The 27,921-nt window shown below is 38.8% G+C and overlaps 1 protein-coding gene across 2 annotated transcripts; it reads right to left on the bottom strand.

Moving 5' to 3' along the window:
• Window positions 1–140: 140 nt before the first annotated feature.
• Window positions 141–27,518, bottom strand: SUZ12 (SUZ12 polycomb repressive complex 2 subunit). 2 transcript variants are annotated; one of them, XM_030506159.1, is made up of 16 exons: window positions 27,006–27,518; window positions 24,086–24,132; window positions 23,931–23,995; window positions 19,358–19,426; window positions 17,362–17,411; window positions 14,706–14,791; window positions 13,046–13,277; window positions 12,167–12,269; window positions 11,179–11,284; window positions 9,458–9,635; window positions 6,264–6,355; window positions 5,666–5,809; window positions 4,884–5,041; window positions 4,230–4,428; window positions 3,711–3,790; window positions 141–3,386 (listed from the first exon to the last, which is right to left on the bottom strand). In XM_030506159.1, exons 1-16 carry the CDS (start codon window positions 27,331–27,333, stop codon window positions 3,041–3,043), a joined length of 2,283 nt encoding a protein of 760 aa, XP_030362019.1. In that variant the 5' UTR covers window positions 27,334–27,518; the 3' UTR covers window positions 141–3,040. The 2 variants fall into 2 exon arrangements, with proteins under 2 accessions (XP_030362019.1, XP_030362020.1); XM_030506160.1 differs by lacking the exon at window positions 24,086–24,132 and having other exon boundaries at window positions 27,006–27,093.
• Between the last annotated feature and the right edge of the window lie 403 nt (window positions 27,519–27,921).

The raw sequence follows: 27,921 nt of genomic DNA, 5'->3' as shown, positions 1-27,921 counted from the left end.
TGGGGTTAGGGGAGTACTCACAGCAGTTCAAGCTATTGGCAGCACCAGGCAGTGGATCTTTACCCCACCCTCCAAAACACTCAGGGACTACATTGAGGACACACTCAAAGCAACATACACTTCAGGTTAACAAATCCATCTAACAGTTTTGAATATAGTATTTAATGCACTGAATTAAATATTCAAGTCAAATGTTAGGTTCCAACTCGGGGTTCACAGACCTGTTGTGTGAAGACGATCACCAAACACAAAACATCATTAAAATCTGCCATGACCATATTAAAGGCTGGATTAGAAGAACCTTGCCAATTTCACAGGCAAAACCATACCCCACAACTGTGGCCTGAAGTCAAGTTCACAGACTGTAGCTGTCGCAGCCTGTATTCCAGTATCTGAATTACTTCTCACATGGAAAAAGGTTTTCAGTGTCTGCTGTTTGCAATTCCCGACTCATTTTGTTCCGTTTGTGTCCATCCTCCACAGTCCCAGAGAAGCACCATTTTAAACCGATACCAATTTAACCTTTGCCTCAGATTAACCCAGTATCTCATACATGGTTTGAAACATTAACCACCTGCATGTAGAAAACACACAAGTCTCGACACATCACAAGTGACATGTTTCATTGTCAGTTACACGAATTAGAGCTCTCAACAGCGACACGCAGCTCGCAGGTAGAGCTCAGGTATTCAGCTCTGCCCCCAAGGAAGGAGAAAGCAAGCTTTGATAATCTCACTGAAAACCTGGCAATTTTATGGAGACACCTTAAATATAACAAAAAGACTGGACAGAACCTTAAGATTAAAACATCTGGCAAAGGAAGAACCTGTTTTCACATTTCAGAAGACATGCAGAAGAGAAGGTTGATACAAGGTGCTGCTTGTGGCCTTTCTGCATGCACACACAATGACTGGACAACCATCATGGCAGATTTTATATTACTGAACTTTATGTACAAAAGCCTCTTTCAAATAAAACATTTTAATGTAAAAACAATGGTTCATTTAAACAACTGAACTGGTTTTGTTTCTTGGTTTGGGGTTTTGTTTTTACATCTCCTGTACCATTCCAATTCTTTTTAAACCAGCTTACAGGGCATCTTCAAAATCTTATCAAAGGTACATATAGAAAAGGCATCTTTATAAATAGAAAACAAAGGGACTTTTTCAGCTTTTATTATAAATTGACATGACATACAAAGTTTACTGGACAGAAGTAATTTCATTACTATTTTTGGGGGGATCACCAACTTTTTGTGCAAACAATGCTAGCCTTCTTTTAAGCATTAAGAGCATAACTGCTTAAGAAATGACATAAGCAATAATTCTAGAACTACATCTCCCCTAAAATAATCTATTTTTTTTTTTACATATGTGCACAGCTTTAGCAAATTAAAGCCAGAGAGAAATGCTCGATGGACTATCCAGAGGCGTAATTAGAGTTTGCTAAAACTCAGAGAGCTGGCAAATTCAAGAAGGTTGTAATGAAAGCTGCAGTTTCCCTCTTTCCTATTTTGTACACAAAATCAGTGACTAAGAACTTAATACTGGATGACAAATCACATCCACACCATTAGTTAAATAGTCTCACAGTTAAACACATCTTAAGGACCATCAAAATCAGTATTTACATTTTATAAATTTATGAAGACACCATTAGAAAGCTTATTTACCCCTTCAACAACCAGGGAACTGCATCTCATGGTGATGGAATGAAATAAAAAATTAAAAATACCTGTATTTACAGCAGCATTGTTCCTTTATAAATAAAGAATATGAAAAATGCAATATTTTAAAGGATAATAAAAAATTGAGGTGATGTCACTCAACCACAGTGCTTGCTGGAATAAACCCTTCGGTGCTGATACTGTACCAGTAGTGAAACCACTTTCCATTGGAAAAAATCTGTAAACGTATGCATAAAATGTGTTAACAGCAGTGCAAAACTGCTCAAATATAGTTTAGTCAGCATCTTAGTATCTGTATTGAATACAATACATCACAGAATACTTACATAAGAAGTGCAACACATTTTCTGGTCCAATTTTACAGTGCATTTTTCCCTCAAGAGTGGCATCTCGAAAGCCAAAGCTAAACCTATGGCCTGGACTTGCAGTCTGTGCTCAGGCAAACAGCAGGCATGAACTTCAGAGGAAGTTAATCGACGTAATGCCTACGTACTGACTATGGACTCTCGGCTTTAGCATGGCACACCATGATGTGGAACCCCAGTCAAAAGGGTTTTACACATCAAATCGTTTGTGTAGCTGTGTAAATGTGTAACAAAAATATAAAGGAGCTAATGTTCAAGTTTAAAATGGTACACTGGGCGATCAATACATCGGAATTATCCACGAAAACCAAACTGCTGGTAACCTCAAAAAGCCAAGGTGGGACTTCACTGTGTCTGCAACATGAAAAGCCAAGATCTCTCCAAACAGGCACAAGACAAAGGAAGTGCTAAAGTTCACCAACTTTGATAGTTTTTAGTGTAAAGAAAAATTACTTTGTAATTTATGACCAATTGATAAATGATTTCAAATACAAGGATCAAGGTTAAACTTTAAATAGTGAGACCTTATTTTCACAAAAAGCTAAGTGGAGAATTTTAAAGAAAAGCAGAACCTGTATCCCAATCCCCCTTCCCCGCTGTTCCACAACTTCATGGTAGGAAAAACAGCCAGATACAGATGCAAAAATCTTAATATAAAAACGGTTTTACATATACTTAAATTATGTAAATTCCATAAAGTTCTTAAGACACTAATTACTAAAATTACAAAAAGATTTTCATATTGCTCTTCATGCTCAAACTCTTAGAATATTGTCATTACATCACCAAAACCGATATACATGTAGTACTTGCATAATTAACTGAATAGAAACCCTGTTAAAACAATATCCTTGTTGAAATCATTTATTTCCATCCAGCAGTGCCTGTTTGGAATCTCTGTATTTCTGTGTGTAATTCTTTATCAAGCTCATACACCCTAGAACGTCACTTCAATGCTTGTCCGTTGAATGGCAATCGACTTCTGACTTCAGAGCTTCTGTTTCTTGCTCTGTTTTGTGATACCTGAGATGCTATCCATTTCCGAAATCCTCTCTCTCAGATTATTTTCACTATAGCCATTTGTCGTCCCACTTTGTTCCTCAGAAGATTCCTCATCCGTTGGGGAGGCCGATTCTCCTTTCTCCAACTTCTGCTGCATCTCTCGGAGCCTGGCAACAGCTTTGTCTATGGACATGATGCTGATGAGGTTAAAGTCATGCATGCTGACCAGATGGAGCATAAAGTTTCGACACAAGTTCTTCTTAATTATTTTCTGTCCGTAGTTTTCAACAAACAGCATACAGGCATGATTCATTTGATTGTCAGCAATAAACCTGCCAGACCAGAAAGCCAGTGTTAAGCAGGTAGAACACGTTCAGACACAAAAAGATGCCCTATAACATGGTTTATCAACATAACTGCACAGACCCTCTATTTCAGTCTCAACATCTGCCATATTTTATTTTTCCAAAGCCATAGGGCTATTAGGCACAACTTAAACACTAAATTTAATAACATCTTGCTACTGAATTATTCTTTAATGACCCTCTCCCAACCAACTGAGCTAACTGAATTTGAAGTACTTAATGAATTGCAATGCAAGATGGTCAACCAATTCTATATAATTTATTTGCATCAAACTAAGCACAGTAACATACCCGTGCTTCATAACATGAAGATTCCATAGTTTCATCACTTCTTTCTCGCCTTCGTTAACATCAGAAAATTCTTCAATTTGCTGGAGAAAGGAGAAAAGACACAAACACACCCATCAGAACCGCACGTCTGCTGACAAGTAGTGAAAACGCACCTAAAATTCAACTTCTGCCACCTATACCTCACAGAATGTATACTTATTTACTTCCATAATCTATAGACACCCCACTGTGTGCTCCTGTGATACCAGCATCTCTCTGAAGGAGAAAACCAGCCACAGACAATGAGAACTTGTTAGGACACGTGACTGAGCTGGCTTTGCAACTAAAGACATACTTGAAAATACCAACTTCCATTCCATGAATTTCTATCATTAGTGGCTCAGCATCACAAAATTTTCTCCTTACTCTTAAAGCCCAGCACCATTGTCACAACGATGCTTGTTCCCTACAACAACTGCAGACCAGCTTTTAAAAAACCACAGTCCATTTAAAGTAATTAGGTATAAATGGAATAATTACAGTAATGGTTTTCTCCCGCAGCCATTCAGGGTCCTTTTCATCCTCACTGTCTACTTCCATCTCTTGTGGACGCAGAGGTAAACACGTGTCACTGTGGAAATAGAGCCGGTTGTGCCCGCTGCTGTACGTCCGCTGCTGCTCTACTTCTCCATCTTCAGACTCAAGGAACTCTGACATACTTGCTTTCGTACGCTTTGGCCTGGCAGAAGGTAGAACAAGTGACTGCTTTCACCCATCATCTAAAGTATGAAAATACTAAGAACTGTAATTGGTTAATACCAATTATTTTTCTAAGCTTTTTAGCTTGCAAAATTGTCACAGGAGAGGAACCACCAGCAGTGAAATAAGCCCCATAAAAAACCCCAATAGCCTGCTCCAACCCACACTCCACCTTTTGGGAAGAGAAGTTTTAGGACAAGGCAGTTAAAATGATTTGTACCATTCTGCATAGGTACCTCAACTGAAAAGATGTAGAAAAATCACAAGCAAAGTTATCATCCTTCAATGACATTTTATTTAGTTGTAAACCACTGCACTTAAGAATAGTGGAATTTAACACGGTCCATGTGCATCTGCAGGTTCACAAACCCCTGGGTTTCACAACTCCAGCTGTATTACACAAAACCAGACAGACCTTGCTTTCCACCTCCCTACCTGCAAACCAGTATGTGTGTGATAGGAGTTCTTTTGACTGGTCCATTGCGACTAAAGGCAAACCCGGGCTGGCGATGGATATCCTGAGGATTTCCTGCATAGGAGCCATCGTAGCACTCATTGATGGAAACATCTATCCTAGCACCTTTTGGATGATACTGGAACAGACAATTGCAAAGGTACTTAGTGAACAGGAATGAGAATACATCAGGCAGTTTATACAAGTAGCCTTTTCAATTCTGTACACCTAAAACGTCACTCTATCAATAACCCGACACAGCTCTAGTTTCCTTTCACAACAACCAAATAACTTCAACCTCTAGAAACAAATTCTACTAAAGCTTCCTTGCTCTGGACCATTTTACTGTTTTATATAAAGCCACTCAGAACAGAACTAATTATAAAATTAAGGAAAATATCAGCAGAAGATTGCTAAGAAGCACCCTAGAAATTAGAACTAAATTTCCTAAAGCTTCAAGAGACTTCCAACCACACATAGATGACATTGCTTTCTGCATCACATAAAAAGTACATTAATGCACAACTGTAGTCAGAATTCATCCTCCAGTGATCGGCATTATTTAAAAAATATATATACATATACAAAAATATCAAACTCACAATTTCCCTCCCCATGTAGCATGAAACATTCACAGGAAGCTGCATTTAACCTGTAGATACAGTTCTACAACTGAACAGGCTTGCAACAGAATCATTGCATATGTAACAGTCTGTGACAGACTGTACAGTGTTTCACGCTGCTGAAGTACAAGGTTACTTACAACATAATTAAAGATAAATCTGCTGTGGCAAAGCTTGAGATGCTTCAGTAAACTATAGAGCTTCCGGCAGTTCAGTGTGCACCATGGGCAGTGCAAGTCATCCCGAGCTTCAGTCTGCTGTCTCGTGTTGTTGTTATAGAGGAACTGATGCAAACAAAGCAAGAGGCAGTTATTAGCATCAAATGCATTTCATTCATTCACTTCTCAAGCCCCAAAACAAAGCTGGCCATCATTTCAGGAGACCTCTACAGTAATAGCAACTTCTTGGGAACACTACACCAGCTCAGTGTACTCAAACTCTGGTATCTCAAGAATTTCTCCCCCATAGGGAGACCACCTGTCCCCCTCCAGATGTCTAACAAGAGATGTCCTTTGTATTTTGGAACAGCAGACGTGCCCCCAGGAAGATTAGTTTTCAGAAACACTTCCTGTAAGTAAGAAATATGTGGAATGGTTCTTAATATGTGAATCTGAGACCCCTTAAGGCATCCACTGAAAAGGCAAATGGAAATTTCCACCCAGCTCAGAAGAGAAATGAGCATTTTAATCCCATGAAACATTTAGATTCTAGTTTCCTCCTAACACTTATTTTCAATACCTGGTAAAATATTCTCAACTTTTGTCGAGGTTCATTTAAAACATCTCTCTCTTTTCTTGTTTGAAGGTCTGTTGGCAGCGATTCTTTCACAGCTGAAAACACACACAGAGACACGTTTCTTTGGTGAAAAGGAAAAATAAAGAAGTCTTTTTACCCAAGTATGGAAGTGCTGAGCAGGGCACGCTGCTGCTGAAGGAAACGCGCTACTCCAGTGTACTTTGACATAAGTAGCTCGTATCAGCAACAAGGAAGTTTTGACACTCAGCTTCCTCCACCAACCTACAGGCAAACCCACCACTTTTGAACACCAGATGTAGCTCAGTCTTGGAGAACCTTTCAGATAACTTAAACAGTCAGGTAATAAACAGCATTTTTTCTTACTCCATTTAAGCAAATAGAGAATTCTTTAGGTATAGCTAAAGGCAGTGACTGGGAAATAAAACACCCCAATACTTTCAGGTGGCTGCACTGCAAATACAGCTCAAATTCAAGTTCAGAAGTTTCCCAAGTGACACATCAGACAGCAGTATGAAGTGCAAGTATCACACAAAATATGTAACTGAAACTTTAACCCTTAACTCTTACCCCTCAAACACTTCCTGTGTAACAGCAGTGCTCAATTGCCTCTGAGCCTCTTCCACGTATTTTAATCTCAGTAAGATTATTTGATCCTATACAATTAACAAGAAATCCCACATATCAAAGGAGGTTTAGAAATCTACCCTCAGGAGAAACCAAATAATGACACCTACTTGCTTCTGAGTGGTGAAATGCTGGCAAAACAACTATCATCTCTACTGACACAAAGAGACCTTTTAGAAGATGCACTTATTTCATATGTAATGTTCTGGAGAACAAGGGAAATTTCATCCTCTTTCTGTGTGAAAAAGAGAGGAGGCCTCACACTTCAGCCTGCACCACATCAGAGCAATTAGAATTCCATGGCTCAGTTACTTTGAGCACTTTGTAATTACAGCAAAGCTTAAGCTGCCACATTTAGAAAGTCTTTGATGTGTTTATTCCACTGCTCTGTCTTGGGAATAATGCCAAGGTAAAATGACAACACCAAATTCATACACCCTTGGGAAAGACGCACTGGATCTTTCTCTTTTGCTATCAGAACCTCTGATAGAAGTTTCCTACTTACTTTCACTCTTTTCTTGGTATTCAGACTGAAAACAGCACAACCATCAAATACCCCACAACACTGCACAATACATTCCTGCATGCTGGAAGGTGGTTCCTGGTATAACCTTGCCAACTGACTAAAATACTTATCTTCTCCGATCCAAGAAAAAATGGGTTCTATCAGTCCACCAGCAGTACAGTTGTGCCACATCCCTACTGCCTCTATACCTAGGATGTAGATAATTAACACTTTGCAGAGCCAGTCAACATACCACCATTTATTTTGCAAGTCTGAGCATAAAACCTGCCTAACAAATTACAATCTAGGTCTCCAAGAAACTCTAAAATACAAGGAGGCCTGGAATGAGGAAGTAAAGAGAAAACAGAGTAATTTTTACAGTGAAAGTTCCAAGTACTTCCCTGCTTCTGTTGCCTTTCTTCTATTGGAAATACTTCCATGTTTGTGTGTTGTCAGTCATTCATCCTAAGCACCTGCAATCCCTGAGCTGAGGTAAAACACCCCAGAGACTAAGCCTGGAGATAGAACCACTGCACTCCAGATAATTACTTCTGTAACAGGGACCTAGAAGCTTCCTTAATCACAGTCCCAATCTATTGACAAGCCTGGGAATAGCGATTACTCTGAAGTGAATCGGGTGCCAGTTGAGTCTAGGTATGTTCATAGGTGTTTGAACAGCAGGAGCAGCCTGTTGTCCTCTGTACAATTTAAGTTTTCCAGCTGTCCCAGGGCCTTACCTGCCAACACAACATTCCAAGCTGAAGTTACAAACAACTGGGAGTAAGACAAAAGAAAGATAGTATCTAGGCCAGCCCCCACTGCCACTTAGGAATCAAAGGGGAGTTTCAGATTAAATATGACTGAGACAGGAAACTGCTATTTAAAAAAAAAAAAGCCAACACAATGGTCAAAGGTGCCTTTTCTATCTAGTATCAGAAGTATTTAGGAACAGCTTTTCTGATCTAAGTTGTGGGACAGCAAGGAAGAAACACAACTGCAATTAAGCAACTGAACTGAATTAATCACGAAGTTGTCTTGAACTATGGTAAGCTTAATTTCTTGATATAATTATAATCAAATAGCATGTTACCTGCTGTACAGCTACATTGCTTTTACAGTTTTCAGTTACCTGGACTGCAGTAACAATCAGTTACCCCCCACCCCAACAACTATCCCAGTATTTTACAGGAAGATCTAAACAACTCTTTAAGGAGAAAAAATCATGGGGTTCTTTTTGATATCTAAACATGTATCTTGAGACTACAGTCTTCTGCTAAACAGAATTATATTAATAGAATTTTATATTCAGCTGCTTCACAAGACAAACTTTTCAATAACATCCACAGCAGAATGAGCAGTTTCTATACATTCCAATAGCTCTTGAACTTTTTAAATTTATAATGGGATTATAGTAAATTTATAATGGGATATAGTAAAGTAACAAGAACTATAGTTTTAGATTTGCAGTGAGTATTAGCAGACTGCATTACTGGTTTTGACATTATGTCATCTCCAAAGCAGTGGATCAGATTGCAATGGTAATTACATTTCATTTTCAATGACACTGTAGCCTCCACAGAAGTGCCACTACTACATTAAATACCAACCAAGCAAAGAAGTAAAAACAAAATAATTGTACACTACTTAAGCAAGGTTAAGCAACTCATTTTCACTACAAAGCATAAAAAAAGGATTGTATTATCAATAAAATAAATACATATACTTACAGAACAGTAATTAAAATGAGCAGAGCAAAGCAGACAATCCTTCAAGTCCTATTCACAGATTCCACCTGATGTATTTCACATCAGGATTTATGAGCGTTGTTTATAATCACCTCAGTATTGTAATGACTTGAAAGATGCCACTTTTTAGCTTTTAAACTTACCTTAAAAATGTACAAAATATGGAATACAACAAAGCCCATTCATTTTTGCTATTTCATGTTTAAGATTACCTGAAGTAGCTGCATCTGTGCTTCAGGCTTCCTGACTCACTGAAGTGCTAAGCGAATCATTATTCAGCAGCAAACCCCAAGTTTGCTTACCTATAGTCTGAGTAGGTTTAACGGAATTGGGCTTGTTTTCTTGAGGGAGGCTTTCAGAATTCCGTGTTGCAAGAGGCTTGGCTATAGGAGCTGTAGACTTATCATTTGTGTCTCCTGTCCAACGAAGAGTAAACTGAAGTGTAGGTCCCTGAGAAAATGTTTCAAATGGAGGCAATCTCTGAGGAGGGAAATCAAAAGTAAAACAGGAGAATTGGTGTCTTCCCATGTACAAAAACAAGCATGAGAAAATATACACAGAATGGGGACATGTAATTTTTTAATCACCTGAAGTCCTTGTGTTTTCAACATAAGCATACACACTTAGATATACTAAAAGAAACAAGGAAAAAAATAGCTGAAGATGATGACTGTGCAGTTTCCTGCATCGTTACCCACCAGCCTGCTGCCCATAGACTTCTCTTTCTACTCACACCTACTCCTCATTCTGGGGTCCAATACTGTATATTAATATACACACACAAACTTTAAAAACTGTACCACTACCACTGTCTGCTGCAAAAATGCTATTGTTATATTCTCCTGTGGATATGTTCTTATATCCCACTCAGTTATCAAGTTAATAGTAATGAAGAAATAGAAGAGACCCGAGTGAAGTCCAAACTCCTATTATCAAGCATCATACCCTAAATTTATCAATGAGATTACAGAATTCCACCTTAAAAGCTCTTTATTATATTTAAGGTCTCATTAGGTTACAAAAATGCTACTGCAAAAATAGAAAGCCAATGACAATGTGCTTATCAGATCTGGGTGATAAACACATTAGCCATGACTATTTTGTCTTCTCTTTGGGGTATGAAAATCCTCCCAACAACAGACAGCAATCATATCCCTCTCTGAATTGAGCAAAGTTACAGCAATTTAGATACATATTTTTAGTATTACATGTGGAGGATCTCTTTCTATGATCTCCCTAAAAGCTGTTTCTATCTTTTTCTGTTTTAATGTCTTGAACACAGTCTAACAGAATCAGAAGCAGTATTCCAGGAAAAGGCTGAACAAGATACTACAGCTTATAACTATACTTTTACTATACACTTTGGTTAATCTCTGCTTTTTTCATAACTATACGATCATGTTCATACGCAACTACTTTGCAACCACACAGAATTTTCATATTCTTCTCCTCAGTCACTACAACCAATACTCCCCCAGGACACAGAAGCACGTGACTGTGTAAGTGCATTAAGTCGCCTGCATTCACTGCATCACAGTGTTGATTCACCTCAGCCAACAACTTCTCTCTGAAAGCCACCTTCACCTACACTGACACACCCCCTTCCCTTCATCACTAAATTTAATCAGCATTCTCTTAAGGTGTGTACAAGATCACACCTATGAAAGCTCTGGGTTCCTCTTTCTTTCCCCAAAATATTCTGCCTCTGCAGTTTGTTCCTTCTGACTTGGCCAACTTGAATTTATTACAATAACAAACATTGAATTTGCCTGATTTTATGAGACAAATTCCCAAGTCACTGAAAGAAACAGCTGTCACACCTACAGTAGTTAACATTGCTTGTATTAATGATCTTGCATAGCCAAAGCTTTCCCAAACTGAGAGTTTCCATACATCCTGAAGGAGAAGTACTACTTCTTGTTTCCATTTTCAGAGGAACAATCACTGACTGCACTTTGAATTCCACCTGAATTCGGACCATTTTAAGTGAGACAGGTCTTTCTGTCACTAAGGCAATCCATACCTTCCCATCAAGTATTGTTTCCCATGTTGCTCTTTTCTTGCTAATGGGACACTCTTCCATTTCCTGCATGGCCACTTCATATTCCCCATCGAGAAGTTGCAAGCGTCTGGCAAGACAAAGCATGTATTATGAGTAAAGCAGCTCAAATTTATTGTTTGTTTATTAAAATGTAGAATATATTTCACAGTAACAAGTTTCCATGAACCCAAAAGGCAGATTTTCAGGCAAATCTGGCAACTCAGTGCGAACCTACAGGTGAACACCATCCATAATGAAAAAGCTGCCTAATGTCAAACACCTGACACAAAAGCCTCCATCCAAGTGATTCCAAGAGATGTAGGAAAGCTACTATTAATACACAATTAATACCGTGGTGGGAATCTTCCTGCGAAAGCAAAACACCCTAAATAGAACAACACCCCCTCCAAATAATCTCATATTTATTCCTGCTTTAGCAATAACTGCTCTGTTCTAGCAAACCAACATGATTTTAACTACTTGTTTGATTTCCCCATAGTAATGGAGAACAAATGTCTTCTTTGCATGCTAGCAGAGTAAGATCTGTGACTGCACCAGCAGGACTTTGGGCACGGAGAAAATGATGCCACCAGACAGAACGTAAGCAGTAGCATATTTCAGAGACTTTTTATTCGTTTTATTTTTAATTACACTGTGACTGATCTTTAACAGATCCACAAGAATTCCATCTGTCAAAAAACAGGACAAACAAATTGATGCATATTAACAGGACAATACTCAAGTTCATAAAAGGGAATTATTTACAACTGTCACTGAACGGGTCTAAGCATAAAATGTGCATTATGAAACCGACAGACTTTTTATTTAAGACAACAATCCCAAGCTCTTATTGTAAATACCAGCTAAAAATGCAGCCAAGGACAGCCAACACTGAAAATAAAGTACAGATTTAAGACTAAACAAATTCCTAACTATTAACAGAACCAATATTTATTTTAGATAATATTACCTGTTTTTATCAAACACAGTCATTTGTGCTACAAATGTCTTTTCCCCATCTTCACGATTTGAAGAGTTTCTTTTCCTTCTAGCTGGAAGCTCCTCATTGACATCTGTACATAACAAATATGGTATTCCATTATTATAGAAACACAAATTCAAAAGATCAAACAGCTTCTGTGCAATTGTAGAATACAACTGACTGTTGATAATGTCAGATGTGTCATACAACAGAAAAGGACACAGTATTTAATAAACAGCTCAATGGCAACAGAAGGAGCACTTAGCTTAACAGTAATCATATTTTTGGTATGTTCATTTTTATTTAGAGTTGATTCTTACTCCTCTATCAGCATCAGTTGGTATTTGATCTTCCTCCTCTTGTAGCTATAAACAAGCCAGAAAGTCTTCCATGCTACATGCACTCTCCAAGGCTAGAACACATCTTGTCTTGCTAAGATTAAGAAAACAATATCAAGTTTCTAAAAGCTATTTTCTTTATTGGCTAGTCATTTAATTTTGATGAGACACCATGACAGCATCTACAGCCGAGTCAGTAGTCATCAGTGTTGCTGGAGGTTTAATGACAGTCACTGCGACTACAGGGCTCTCTTACACTACTCACTCTCCCAAAAGTGTTGCCTCACACCTTCGTCATCACACGTTAGTAAAAATTGGTCTTAAATTTACACAAAACTAGAAGCAGTTTCTAGCTGCCAACTGCATTTCATCCCCATCTTGAAAAAGACTGAAAACAAATGAAAGCCAATTTAATTCCTCATCTTATTACTGGCCCTTCTCAGAGTATGACCTATGCTGCACATCAAGACAAGTGAATAGATGCCTGCAAGAGAAACCTTGTAAAAGCATATTTAAAGACTAAAGTTACCAATGTTTTCATTAGTTTCGCCATTTATCAGTCCATTAAACTCTCTTCTTCCTGGGCGAGTTACTCTGAATAACAATGAGTAAGACTTCACCATATGGCTGTTGCTTGGTTCAAACTCATTGCTGGAAACTGCGAGCGATGGGAAGTTGCCCGGTTTTATTTGGCTGAGGTCTGGGTTTAAAGGCACCTGCTTTTTACCTGTAGGAACCTGTCTTATAGGACAACTGACATCCTGTAGGGGAAAAAAGAAAGCTAAGGTTTAGGTTTTTAGAATCCAAAGGAAAGATACGAAGTATTAAAATTCATACCATTTCTGATTTGTACTCATCCTGCCATCTTTTTGAAAATAAGCCTTGTAACAGATGTAAATTAAAAAATCTGGAGCAACAATCCCAGGTTTTAAATGTAAAACCACATATTTGAATGTGTAAATAAAACTGGCATTTAATAACCACTTCTGGCAGCAGCCATCTTTCCCTAAGTGATTAAATTAACACTAACATGAGGCACTCAGAAAGATTGCAGAAAAGCCATTAATACTAATTAAATTCTGTTTACCTAAAGAAATTAAATGTTTTGGTTATATATATATTTCAAGGGCTTCCTATCTTCTCCTTCCAATATTACAAAGTGCACTTTGTAATATCTGGGAGATAAAGAACCACTTACCTAGGATTTATTATATTCAGTATCTCTTAAATAGATCATTGAACACTGTGTAGTATTGGAAAAACAAGGCAAGATGGCCTAAGTGTGTAACTTGCAGCAAAGCATTTCAAATAACCATCAGCACCTCCTGCTTTTACCATATATATCCATACTCTAGCAAGTAACAAAATTGGCTAGAAACAGTATTAACTCTTAAAAACGTGTTAAAACAGCTTAACATTCTCAGAGGAAATACACAAAGTCCTGACTGTAGATCTTTCCCTTTTTGGTTAAAAATTACAGCATGTGTTACTGAGCCTCCCATATTCCCCTAGCTGTGAAGATAAATTGCCAACTGGTGTGAAACAAACACAGCTAAAACAGCAAGCAAATTCAAAGATGCCTTAAAAAATTGTTTATGATTCATAGAAGCTAAAATCTGCAATAATTGAGATGATCAATGTAAAAAACATAGGTACAGAAAAAGCAAGGAAAGAGGCAAGAATTGGCAAATGACTGGAGAATTCAAAACAACTTGTTCCTTTTATTTCAAAAGCAAAAAAGGCATAGAATACAAGGCACAGACTACTCGATTTTGTGATTGCCTGGTTTACTTCAGCCTCTGGACATAGCAACAGAATTAATTTAACAATTTGAAACAAAAAAATGGAAGTAAAAATAGAGGTGGCTGAAATTCACAGTGAGTGACTCTGACTTCCAAGCAAGCTGAATTCAATGAACAAAGCTGAACCCTTTATTAAAACTTCCAGTTATTTCTCACAAAGTAGAGCGATGTTCATATATTGTATGTATATATATGTATCAAATAGATGTATATTTGCTTCTTAATGATCCCTTATCCAGTCAATAGAAAACAACTTTAAGAACTAATCTATTCCGTACTAACTTAATCTCAACAGAAGCATCATTTCATCATTACCTTGTTGCATGGTAATGTTAATTACATGTTCAGGTAAACATTTTGCTTTATAGTTTGACAAATCATCTTTACCTTTCGTTTCTTGTGGCAAACTTTCACAAGCAGTACTTCCAGGGTTACAGAATTTTGTTCATTCTCTGAGTTTTGTGATGGCTTATCTAAACAGAAAAATATTTCAAGTTTTGAAAAAGATCTAGTCAGTGGTGTAAATCCACCTGCAAATGGTGTAAATCTACTTTTAAACCACAGGTACATCAGGCACAAAGACCTCCAGCCAAATTCTAAGTTGCAATTCTCCCCAAACTTAGTGCAAATTCCCCCTTGAGAACATATGCTACCCAACTATTCTACTACTAGCAGATTTAAAAGCATAGTTGATCACCAGTGTTTAAAAAAGTAAGCTTGCTACCTTTGGTATTGCCAAAACCATTCTATAGCAGACAAAAAGGGCATGGGTAGATTTAAGGAAAGTCAGAATACACAGTTACAGATGAGTTACATTAGTTCTTGTATGTTCTTTTCTTTACAGTTTGCAAACCTAGAATTTGGTTTGCATCAAAACTTAAGATCCAGATGCTACCAGATAGGGAAAACCCCCAAAATAATAATAATAATAATAAATAAATAATAACAACAACAACCCTTTAAATATTATGCAAGGTTAAGTATATGCAGAATAGCTGTTAAAAGACTCTTGAACCTGAGAAAAAGGTCTTGGAAGACTTGGCTTCACAGTCTCTGGAGTATAAATTTCCTACAGGTACTACCAGCAGTAGGATCAGCAATACCAATTAAGAACTGTCTTACAAAACAGATTTCACTGTATAGTAAGAGAACATTTAATCATGTGAATTTATGATTATCTGGAAATGTGCCTCATATGGAAAAATCCAAAGATAAAACCCGATTACAAATGTGGTTAAAGAACAGTTTCTGGAAGAAATTCTGAACAACAGTGATCAGCCCAAACTGAATGAATCTATAAGAAATTATTTCTGCTCTTTCAGAATCTTACATATATCACGGTGGGCTTAATTTAAAAAGCACAATGGCTTCACCTTAGTCCATGTCACATGGAGGGAGGAGCAACCAAAGCCACACTTCAATTTCAAGAGTTTCTAGTGTAATTTTTACCCAGACAAATAAGCATATTAACTGCATTAGCTTAATTTAAATATTTTCTGTATTTAATATTCACTACAGCACATATTACATGTGTTAATGACATCCTTTTCTATGCTACAAATAGCCATCAGGCTCTAACTATTTGTCGTATTCTCTTGAAGTGAAAGGTTTTTACAGTTAACAGCAAAGTCATGTAATCTGGACATTCAAAACCACGCAGAAATCATTAAACATATTAACACCTTGAAAAATCTACTACAGCCCATGTCTGTGTAAGACCACACCATAATAGAAGAGCAGTAAGAATCACAAAATTACAGACCGGTTTGGGTTGGAAGGCACCTTAAACATCATCTATTCCAACCCCCTGCCACAGGCAGGGACACCTTCCACTAGAGCAGGTTGCTCAAACAAAATGAAGGTCTGTCAGCAAAAGTTAAGGAACAACCACCCCATCCACTGGGTATTTTAAAACACATCAGTACACCCTTTCCTCCACCTTTCTTCTGTACTTCCCTATTCTTATCACTAGCTGCCCCAAAAGTCTCTTCTGGTTTCCCAGCTTAAATACTGAAGGCAACACGTAACATGAAGTTCCTGAGAGCAGAGACAAGAATAATATCCATTGAGACCAGCAATATTCTGAAGTTCCAGAATGTTCCATATCTACAGATTTTAAGAACTTCCTCAGAATAATATTACAGTTTAATACCGAAGTGATTCCGAAATCTAGACACTTGCAACTTTCAAGTACCTTACTGAAGAGACCTGCTTAAGCATAAGATACTTTGAGGGTAGCAGCATCCAGAAAAAGTGCAAAACTTCTAACGTGAATTGTATTAGCTTTTATATCCAAAGACTAATTTGCCATTCAGAATATTTTTAACAGAAAAATTAGCAACTCCACTTCATTTTAATAGATAAACATCTATTTTTTTTCTCTAGGGAAGTAAAAAGACAGTGAGTTTACCCACACCTATACAGCACAAAGCATGTCACCTCTGCTCCCGTTAAAGGAACAGAAGCCATCATTCTCTTCTGAAGTCCAATGTTCTGATTTTGAGAGGTAAAGCCTTATGTGCATAAAAGACACAATAGAATGACTGCAAGTCACTACCACACAATTTCCACTGCTTTTCTAATCGCTGACACGGCCTTTGCCTCATTTCTAGTCTCTACTCGATAAAATTTATTCTCACACTTCTATTTTAAATTAAAACCCACTAAATTTTCTAACTACTTGAAGCCTGGGTTTTGTTTTTAAAGCTACATCAAATACCCCAAAGACACTCCCATGGAATCACTTTCTTCAGGAATTCCTCAAGGCCTATTTCAGTTTGAATGGATGATGACTTCACGTATTTCTCAACCACTGTTTTGATTAAAACCCCTGAAGTTCATCTGCTTAACATTCCAATTACTCTACAACATATTTCAAGTGCTACTGAAAGTATTATAACTAATGGGACAGTCCGAACTTAAGTTAAAATCTGTGTCCAAATAGCCAATATTAAAAACATTCAACCATTCCCCTCACAGATCTACACTAATTTCAAAGGTTCTATACAAATTAATAGTACAATGAATGAATTAGCAAACATACCATTTTTATGGAAGAACCCAGTAAACGTAAGTTGCAAATGAGCAGATAAGCTAAACAGAAAAACAAGAAAGGAAATGTTAGAACAAATAACTAATTTCTTCTCACAGCAGCCACTCCACTCCATTCACTGACGTTCAGGACAGGCCTAGACAAGAGGCAGAACTATAATGATGTCCCTCTTTCTAACTTGGAAATTGCCTGCATACAGCAACTGCAATTGATGCAAAACTGTAGACCAGTTTTCTGTTAAAGACACTGATTGTCTCTGTGTATTCTATGGCTTGATATATAATTAAAATCAGAGGTTTAAACACCACAGTAAAAGGGCACTGTCAACACGAGCTCCTGCCTTCACAGGCAGGCAAACACACTTCCTACAGATTCTTCAGCAAGAGAAGAATTGTGGTGTAAATTTTCTAGAACCTCACCCTGAACCATGCACTTGATTATGAATCTTTTTCTCTTTAACAAGTATTTTCAGCTTGGTGAGGAGAATCTTTCTAATGGGGAAGCTATTGCCGTAGAAATAATGATTATCAGTCACATCAAGTCTGTATCATTCATGACATATACGATCAAAATATTAACTGCATCTGGTTTGTTTCGCAGCACTGCAGCTCAGAGCCTAGAGTATCCTCGAGAGTATTCTGCTGACTGCAGACCCATTCCATTTCAAATTGTTAAATTCAGAATACGTCACAGCTTAAAGCAAGTATTCATACACCCAGATTACAATGGGTTTCAAAAACACTTAAGTGTTTCTGAGGTACACAGCATTAAACAAGGTATCATCTGTTACACTATAACACCAGATACAACTTTGATCACCTTCACTGACTTCTCAGGAAGATAAAACCTGAGATTCAACACCTATTTTTAAACACAAACATTCCCAAGAGCAAGGACATGATTAGTGAAAGTGCCAATAGCTTCAGGATTCAAAAGACTGCATCCACAGCAACTTGCATCATTCATCCAGATTATTTTTCCACACCAATTCTAGACTAAAGAACAATTTTAATAGTTTTAAAAGCAAAAAAACAACACACAAATCAATACTCTATTTAGTTTCAACGTGATCCTTATCCTTAAAAAGAGGATATTTACCTAGCAAGTACCTACAATATATGCAACAGAAGATAATTAAGAAAAATAAGTATATAAAGCTTGTTAGAACACAAAATTTATATGTTTGTTTGAGACTAAACTGCACCTAGCCTGGCTGCCTCTAAAGCAGTCTATTTGCAAACACTATGGAAAGAGAATAGCTGGTTAAAACCCAAGCAACCACCACAAAAAACCATCTCAACAGGTCTTCACACACAGCAGCAACTTAGGTCAGTCTTTACAATGTCTGGTTTTGGTTTAAAATGTCCAGAATGTTTTACATTTCACCATCTATTCAGTACATTAAATGAAAGGGTTTTGGCAAATTATCTACAGTTTTTGTACCAAAAGAGAACACAAAGCCAACCTCCACGACTAAACCAGACCCCTGACTGAATGGTGGATTAGCTTATTCTGGAAGTCTGAGAACTGATGGGTTAATTTCCATCATACATGCTGTCACAACAAGCTTCAGGCTTTAACTCATACAGAAAGGATGCGATTTACAAGATCCTGTTATGGTTATCATCTACCACACTCAAACATCACAAACATGTTGGATACTAGATCACTTCTCAGTAAACAAGCTTTTCATACCCTTTTATTTCAGCACTAGGAAAAGCTACCCATGACAAATACCTATTTGAGACTTCTATACACATTTCAAGAAACAGCATGACAAATAGTGAAAGCTTTTCTTGATACTGTTTTTTCTTTAAGTTTTTCAGTGACCAGTGCACAAACACCCATTTCAAGATTTCAGAAGCAACATTTCAAACAGTAAGTACCTTGCTTCTGATAATTACTCTTATCACTTTCGTTTCATCAAATACTTTTGATTAAGCACATGCTCATTTGTACACACACAAATACATATGCAGGATAGTACCTGTGAGATTCTTGTTCTCCCTTCATTTTCTCTACCTTTGATAACATGTCATCTACTTTGAATGTTTTCCTGCAAAGAAAAAGCAGAAAGAATAGTTTCACACAGCCACTATTCCCATCATATATAACAAGAAAATTTATCTGACTTGGTTTTCAATCTAAAACTGTCTATCTGTACAACTTTAGCTTTCTGTTCAGAAAGCACCCTTTTTATACATAGTAGCACACCCATCTGGTAGGGACACAACTGCAATACTGCTTCTCAAGCAGCATCAAAAGAATACAAAGAATTAAAACCATGACCATGTCTAACCACATTTCAGCTCTGGTCAAAGAAAGTCTTCCTGCATTAGTGACACTTACACCTACTAGGAATTTACGTGTCAACTCTTCAGTCATTACTATTTTAAACTTGATCATAATAATGAAAACCACTTAAAAATCTCATCTGACCAAATAGCCTAATTATAAAAAAACTAAATCCTTCTTTCTTCATGAAGTTATATTAAATAGACACAATACAAAAACCAACGAATTCTGAAACTACTTCTAGAGCACACTCACAGGAAACAATGTCATAGAGAATAATCAGTTCAAACCATTTCTCTCCGTAATTCTGACATCAGTCTGTTCATGCTCTTATGTTCAACCTGTTCTACCATACATACAATTTATTGTTCATTGCTAAATAAAGTTCACTCACGAACAGAAGCTGTTCAGTGGTTTCCAGAATAGTCTTTTTTTTCTTTAAAGGCAAATAAATGCTTGGGCCTAGATGCCAACAAAATTGCACTGGACTAGAGTGACAGCGCCAGCGCTGTGAGGGCATCCTTCCTTTACATTTATGCTTTAGAAAAATGAAGAAAGAAGAACATAAGCTGTTGCCAAATACTGGATTTCTTGTGGAGGGAACAACGATGACACGCTCTGGAGATGTGGGAAGCATCATCTACAGAAATATCCTGACTGAAGAAACACTGATGTCATACACTGTCCACATGCAGCATGAAATGCATCTGAATGACTTAGTTACCAATCACATGGTGGCTAATAGTAGCACTGGACAAGAAACACAAATACAGGGCTACAGTCAGATAACAAGGACAAAAATCTTTATGATTTGTGTAGTAAACAATCACTGATTCAAAGCTTGACTCAGCCTAAGGTTCACACGGATGACAGATTCAAGAACTGACTCACCTACACTAAACTGAGGGATTATTAAAATGAACATTGCAACGCTCAGATTTACAGCAAGACATGTTAAAAAAAGAATTTCTGGAAAGTTTCAGATTCTAAGGTAAAAAACATCTCTGCATGCCCTTTGTCCAAGCTCATCAAAATCAGCCACTGTTCTGCAGAACAGCAAGCAGCCTTCTTCAGACTAAAGAATTGCTTAAAAGAGCTCTACAGCAAAGTTATGTCATGACTGGAATATGAGCCACAAACCAGCTAAGAGACAAACATATTTCAGGAATGGGGGAAAGTTTAACAATCCTTCAGAAGATATACTAGTATCTGACACAGCTTGCATTTCGTATTTGTGAGCATTACTGGGCCAAAAAGAACAACGACACCACCTTTCCTAATTTCAAACTCAGGTTAGTCAACACAAGAGGAGAGTCCTCCTAAAATAATAATCTCTCAGAAAAAATAAAACTAGCAACAAAAACCACATTAAATCCAAATTGTTGCCTTTAAAGTTAAGAAATTTGTAAGAAAATTTTAAAATTACAGAAATTCCTTTAAACTAAACTACTATTTTTATGTTCCCATGTATATCAGACAAAGCAAAGTTTTTATAATAACCATCCCTAACACTCAGGGTTTTCAAGACAGCATTTACTTGTGTTACAAGTATGTGCATCTTGCACATTCCTTTCTCCACCCACTCTTATTCCAGTCAAACACAGTAATAATTAGCAAAGTATTAAAAGTCACATCCCAGCATACCTTTACCCTGCCAATAAATAAATAATTATTCATTTCTCCAAATATTGTACAGAAAGAAACTTTTATTAGCAGTTAGGAACTTATTTCCAGTGTCATCATTACTGCCTAGCAATACAGAAACACCTGAAGACAGACCCATAGGCTGAAAGCCCATTTCAGTTCTCCATCAAGTATCATTTGACCAAAGCATATCACCTCTCCAATGACAAGCAGCAACTTCAATGCTTTTTTAGCCCAAGCTGACACATGCCCATTAACTTACTCCCTACCAACATTTCTCTATACTTTAAGCATTCTAGTCTTTAAAAACAATTTCTCAGTATTAAACATACTGATCAACATCAATGGATAATTTCTCGGTAAAAATGCAGTTTTACTTCCCTACCTCCAAGCGATAAAATTTGTCTGACATTTTTCTCAGACTGTAGAACTAGAGATAAAAGATGTGGAGCTATAATTACTCTTGTGATAGGTAATTTTGGAGATGAGTATTTATACTTCACATATGATACTGGTTACAGAAATGGCAATCAAAACAATGATCAGCAATTTAAAAATGGCAAAATTAACAAGTTCTAGGGGAATAAATAAATACATATGTATAGTCATGGCCCACATAAGCAGGCTAACAATGATGCAATCCCAAAAAATACCTATTTGCAACAAGAATTCTACTAGCACTTTCACTATACTGAAGCCAGGTACGTATTTTTTTTCCTAATATAAGCCTCTATAAGATCCTTCTACTTTAGTTTTGATATTTTTCCTCTTTTAAAGCCCCCTTTTCCACCAGAGTAACATGATCACACACCTTAACTATTTCTATTGAATGAAGAATGACAATTCAGGTCTTGTACATATTTGAAAGTGTTTACCAGCACGGATCAGCAAACAACTACCCTGCTAACCTGCTCTGGAAGTTCAGTTGAGTCTGTTCTGCCACTACATCTAAATAGTCCAAACTAACTTTAAACTACAACTTTTGTGGTTTTAACTAAGCTGAAAGAGAAGGACCACAGTACTGAGAGAGTATGGAAATGTGGGAGAGGAGAACAATGCACTTCACTATTATTTCCTGGGGTTTTTTCTCCCCTCAATTATGCTACCTCATTTCTGATGCATTAGTTTGTTCTTATAAAGGAAACATACTGAAGTGTTTTACTTAAATCTTCCTAGACCTAATTACCAGAATGATTTCAATATTGTCAGAACTAGTGAGTGAAATGGCTATTAATGTCTGTTATTAGAACACTACCTACCTAGAATCCTAGCTCTAAAACAAAGCGTTAAGGGAACTAGTGAAAATAAGTACTTTTCAAAGAGAAACTACTTGTGCAGCTGAATCTGAACTGGAATTTAGAACAGTGGACAACACAATGTACATGCAAAGTACCGTTCCTTGTTTCCCAGCAACTAGAGCAGATATCCAAAGAAACAGATTCAGGTAGAACATACGCATTTCAATCAACTAGAAGTTAATAGAAGCTATAAGCAAGAACTTCCTGTTGCACAATTCTAGTTAAAGCAGAAACAAAAGAAAATACAAAACAACCTGAACATTATTCATTAAAAATAAAGAAAACCCAAAACAACCTGAACATTATTCATTAAAAATTAGCTCTGAATTATTTTAAAATCAGCAAAACACTCACTTTGGTAACTTTTGAAAGGTAAAGTAAGCAGCAAGTTCCAGTTTAAAAAAGATAAATCTGATCATCATCTGTCCTAAGTACACGAAGATGTATGTTCTGGATTCAGTTTGAAGAAAAAGTGATGTTGGCACTAATGGCTAATGGCAAGAACATTAAGCAACATCCAAGAATGCCAAATATAAGCTATATTTAAATTAAAACCATGCAAATTCTATTGCTTAACATATCGTGCAAAGATTACCTTCCTTAGATACAAAGTTTAAATTAGAATTGTCTGCATAATCAGATTTTATTGCTATTCCTTAAGCATTCATGATTAAGTATTTCAGTCCCACAGCAACTGTTCCCAAGCAATAAGAACTTCAGTGTTAAAATATTATTTTTAAGTAAGTGTTCAGGCTACAAAAAAATCCAAACTATAACAAATGATTTTCAGTGAAAAGCAAGTAACTGAAAGGACTTTGCAATTCTGCTAATAAATAACATACACTGCACTTTTCACTCTGCAGTATTTATACATTTTAATATCAAAACCAATAGGTCTGTGTTTGTTTTCTAGATAAACACTTAGGTTACAGTTTAAAATAAAATGTTTCATGTGATTACGATCAAGCACCATTGATTACAAAAGCTCAGATGTTACATGGCTTTGTTTGTTTATTAAGAAGTTCTCAAGAAAACCGAAAACAAACAGGAGAATTACTAAGGATTCTGTAGATAGTTCTCCACATTTGGGTACTCCCACTATCAAGAGAAGTCACAAGCACAAAGCCACACACACCCCTCACATTGCAGAAAAGTTCTTAGGTCTCAGAATCAATTGTGAAGTGATGTATACATTTCTTTAAGTTCTTCAAAAAGAAAAGGTCATGTTTGATACACCACATGAAAAGAGGAGGCTGGCCTCCACTATTTTTTGGACTTCTACTGGGTTGACATTCTAGGATTACTTTTCAAAAACAATGTTACCTTTTGATATTTGTTCGGGAGTTTCTGTGGGACATGTAAGTGAGAGTCCTGTGCAAAAATATTGGCTGTAGGGGGAAAACAAAGAAAAAGGTTATGCTTTAATTAAAATTTCCTACGAGTCCAAAGTAGAGGAGTGATAAAGACCAATTACTCACTGCTATTAGATTCCGGGTACGTAGAAATCTGTATATCTGTGTTGGTTCTAAGAAAAAGAAATACATGTTATCCAACATACCTTCTACCTCCAGAAAGACAGCCTTACAATGATACAAAAATATCTTCTTTAGCATGTTTTTGCTCTTTAAAATAATGATCGCAAGTCATCGTTTAAATGAAGCACCACGATGTCCAAATAACTCCAAGTTAACAAGTCAAAGGTTACTCCACCTACTGTACAACACAAAGCCACTTCTTTTTAAGCTACCATAAGTCAGTAGTCACAACTCAACTATGACTGCTCTTGCTTTCCACAAAGCATGCTTCTGGCAGGCTTTATAAAAGCACAGAAAAAGTATCTCTACATATTACAACCTATTGTCAAATAGGAAAGTTTTCTCCACAAAGTTAAGAAACACGTGATACAATACCAAAATAGTACACTGGATTTACATAGTCAGACAATTTGGTATCTGATTGTTTTATCCTTCTGGAAAATACCAAGGTCACTTGCACAAGGTACCAAAACAAGTAGAGAGACTGTCAGTTGACTATGACACATTACGGATCATTCTACAAGAGGAAATTCGTTTCCAAAACCCTTTTACGTTCACAGGATCAGAAAAATGATGATTCTGGTAAAGCAACCACTGTTTCAAAGAGCAAACAGAGGGAGGATAATACAGCCGTATGCAGTACAGACATGAAAGGGCAGCATGGTTTGAAATAGGTGTAATAACCAAAGTTCAAAAGATCGAGACTTGCCTACAGAAAAGAAGAGCTTCAGCTTAGTTTCAACCAATTCAGTTAAATCAGGACAAAAAAGAGCTTTGTCTGGATCAGGTTGTATCTAAATGAATTCTAATCTAAACTGAAATACACCCTTTTTAAACTGAAATAAAAGCCAGTTTCATTAGGTAATGTCAGCAAGAAACGACTTGATAAAACACATTAAATGGTGAGAAACAGAGAGAGAATGGAGAGCGCCTTGATTCCTGTGCTAAGGCTGCTACACTGCCTCCATTTCCCATATAAAGAAAAACAAACAACTATTTTTTAAGAAACAGAAAACTTTATTTTCATATGACTGCAAAACGTTTATTTCAAATAGCTGGAAACCTTATTTCAGTCTATGGAATTCTGTGATTAAAAGTGAAGGAAGACAGCATTTTATATCCTTTACCACTTCTTAAAGATACTATTCAGCCTTATTTCTACACTTATGAATGTTAAGATCCCAAAGAATCTATTATTAGACATATTATTATTAGAGAAGGAAATCTTAGAATTCTCTCAGTATTTCCTTTCAGAAGCCTGATGAAAACCAGTAAAATTCCGCTTAATGCAAATTATAGTAATAAAATCTGTGTTTTTCAAATCAAGAGGAAAGATGGAAAAGAAAGAAATTAAGCAACGTGCACTTTGCTAGAAAGTGAAAACGTAAAGTAGTCACAACTTTTAAAGAAGCATCTCAGGGGGTTTTAGTCTCCAAAAAACCATGACATGATTAGAATTTAGAAAGGCACAAAACCACTTACACTCACAAGGATGTAATTTAATTTAAAGACAGCACACTGCTGCTTCAACTTTAGCTTTCCCAAGTACGAAAGCTCTGAAACACACTTGTCATCCTCCAGACAGACATGTTTCTCAAGTCCTTATTATTCAGTAAAAGCTTAAAACGAATCTTTATCTTTTTCTAGCATATGACCTTGAAAAGGGACAAAACCACTGAGGAAGAATGTGATTCGATACTACATTTATTAGGATTTTTTTAATCCACTCTTTACGTATTGCAGTTCTCCCACTGAATTCACACTGTGGAGTTAACACACCATAGTACATTTACACCGTTAACTCACTCCTGATCACTACCTGCACAGCTCTGTCTGACAGACTGAGGCATGGGCAAGGGAATTTTTTCCCCGCATCTTGGACACCAGCACTGAACAAACCTCTTAAAACTCATTTGCCACTTGACCTATTTGCAGTACAGTATTTACTGAAAACAGACATTTGTTAACAGGGTGAAGGTTCAAAGGACCCCACGTTATTAAGGATTTGAGACACCACCAAAAACTCCAATGCTTTCTCAAACGCTGTCACTGTCTATAGCAAGTGAGCATAAGCGGTGACAGCATCAATCCTAAAACAGGCTCATGTATCTCATACGGCATTAAAAATTTCCTTCAAATCCTAGCAATTGCACAGAAATCTTTCAGTACAACGTGAGTTTATCGCTACACTGTGCTTTTGAAGCAGCTTTCCATAAACAACTTTCTGGTGCATCCAAGGGGATTCTCCTCCTATCTGGCACTGCCACAGGGTGATGAGTGGGTCGCAAAGGTCAATTTCCAATATGAAATCTCAACTAAGGGACAATTATTGCCAGACAAAGAAAAACCAAGTACAGTGAAGTCTTAATCACATCCTGCCCCTGAAAGGGGCTCCAATGGCAGTCGCTAAGGGGGAGGAAGAGCCTCCTCGCTCCCAACTCCCCGGTGCCTCCAAGGGCTGTTAGAGGAGGGAAGGCAACCAGCCACCCCGAAAGCCTGATGGGAGCTGTTACTGACAAACCAAGTTCATCGGCTGGGCGCAGACACAACCCGCCCTCCGCCCGGCGGGCCCCGGCCCGGGGCGCCTCTCGCCGCCCTGCCCCACACCAGCCCCCGAACCTCGCGCTTCCGCCCGAACCCCGCCGGGCCCCCGCCTCCCCGGCCGAGCCCCTTCCTCCCCCGGCCCCGCTCCCCTTCGCCCTCCTCCCCGGTCCCAGCTCCCTCCCTCCCCCGACCATGTTTACCCCCGGAAGCCCCTACTCTCCACAGCCCTCCCCTCCTCCTCCTCCCGCCCTTTCTGCGGCGGCCCCAGCCGGTCCCGCCGGCTCGGGCCCCCACTTCCTCCCCCCGGCCCGGTACTCACTCTCGAAGGCCTGAAGAAAGAGCTCGTGGTCGGCCTGGATCTGCTCCATCTTCGGCTTCTTCACGGGGGGCAGCGCCGCCGCCGCTGCCGCCGCCGCCGAGGAGGCCGAGGAACCGCCCGAGTAGCCGCTTCCTCCGCCGCCACCACCGCCGCCTGCGGCACCACCGGATTTGCCGCCGGGAGCCGCCGCCGCCGCCGCGGCGGAGCCCCCGAACCCCCCGCCGCCGCCGCCGCCTCCGCCGCCGCCGCCACCTCCTCCTCCTCCGGCGGCGCCGCCAGCGGAGCCCGAGCTGGGCCCCGCACCTCCACCGTGCTTCTGAGGAGCCATGGGCCTGGCCCCCGAGAGGGCCCCGGCAGGACGGAGACCGAGCGGGGAGGGAGGGGGCGGCTGGGGCGGGTGGGGTGAGGCGGGGGGAGGGGAAGCGCCGAGCTCCAACTCCTCCAAGTCTCCTCCGCTCCGCTCTCCTCAGCGCTACGACCAGCCGAACCCGACGACCACGACGCGCCCGCCTCCCCTACTCTCCTATTGGCTCCGAAGATGGCGCCGCACCGCCCCATTGGCCAGCGCGGGGCCCGCCCCCGCGTGACGCACGGATGGTTCTGGAAGAGTTTGGTTGGTCGGTGCGCTCCGCCGCTTGGCGCTTCTCCCCTCCCCCTCCTTTGAACTGAATTCGCGGGAAAGGGCCGCTCGCCCTCCGGCGCGGGGCATCATGGGTAGAGCGGGCCGCCCCTCACCGTCGCGCCGCGCCGCCGGCTGCCCTCGCACCCTTCCGCTGCTCCGCCCGCGGCTCCGCGCCTGCCCTGACCCGGGCCCCCGGCCCCGTCCCGCGGCCGCACGGGTTGCTGATGCCCCTCTCTCTCGCCTGAGGGAAGCCGCCCCCCGCGCGGCGGGGCCGCTGAGGGGCTGCCCGCCGAA

The sequence above is a fragment of the Strigops habroptila genome, chromosome 14 (genome assembly GCF_004027225.2).
Source record: "Strigops habroptila isolate Jane chromosome 14, bStrHab1.2.pri, whole genome shotgun sequence".
NCBI classification, from domain to species: Eukaryota; Metazoa; Chordata; class Aves; order Psittaciformes; family Psittacidae; genus Strigops; species Strigops habroptila.
This window is presented reverse-complemented; position numbering and strand designations above follow the sequence as displayed.

What these genes read in the sequence shown, in the direction of transcription:
- SUZ12 (XM_030506159.1), bottom strand. Translation starts at nt 27,333, where the DNA reads ATGGCTCCTCAGAAGCACGGTGGAGGTGCGGGGCCCAGCTCGGGCTCC. An exon ending in CTTTCTTCAGGCCTTCGAGA is followed by an intron (nt 24,133 to 27,005) that starts GTGAGTACCGGG and finishes TCTTTTTCTTAG; the next exon opens with AACCAACACAGATATACAGA. An exon ending in TGGGTTCTTCCATAAAAATG is followed by an intron (nt 14,792 to 17,361) that starts GTATGTTTGCTA and finishes TTTTCTGTTTAG; the next exon opens with ATAAGCCATCACAAAACTCA.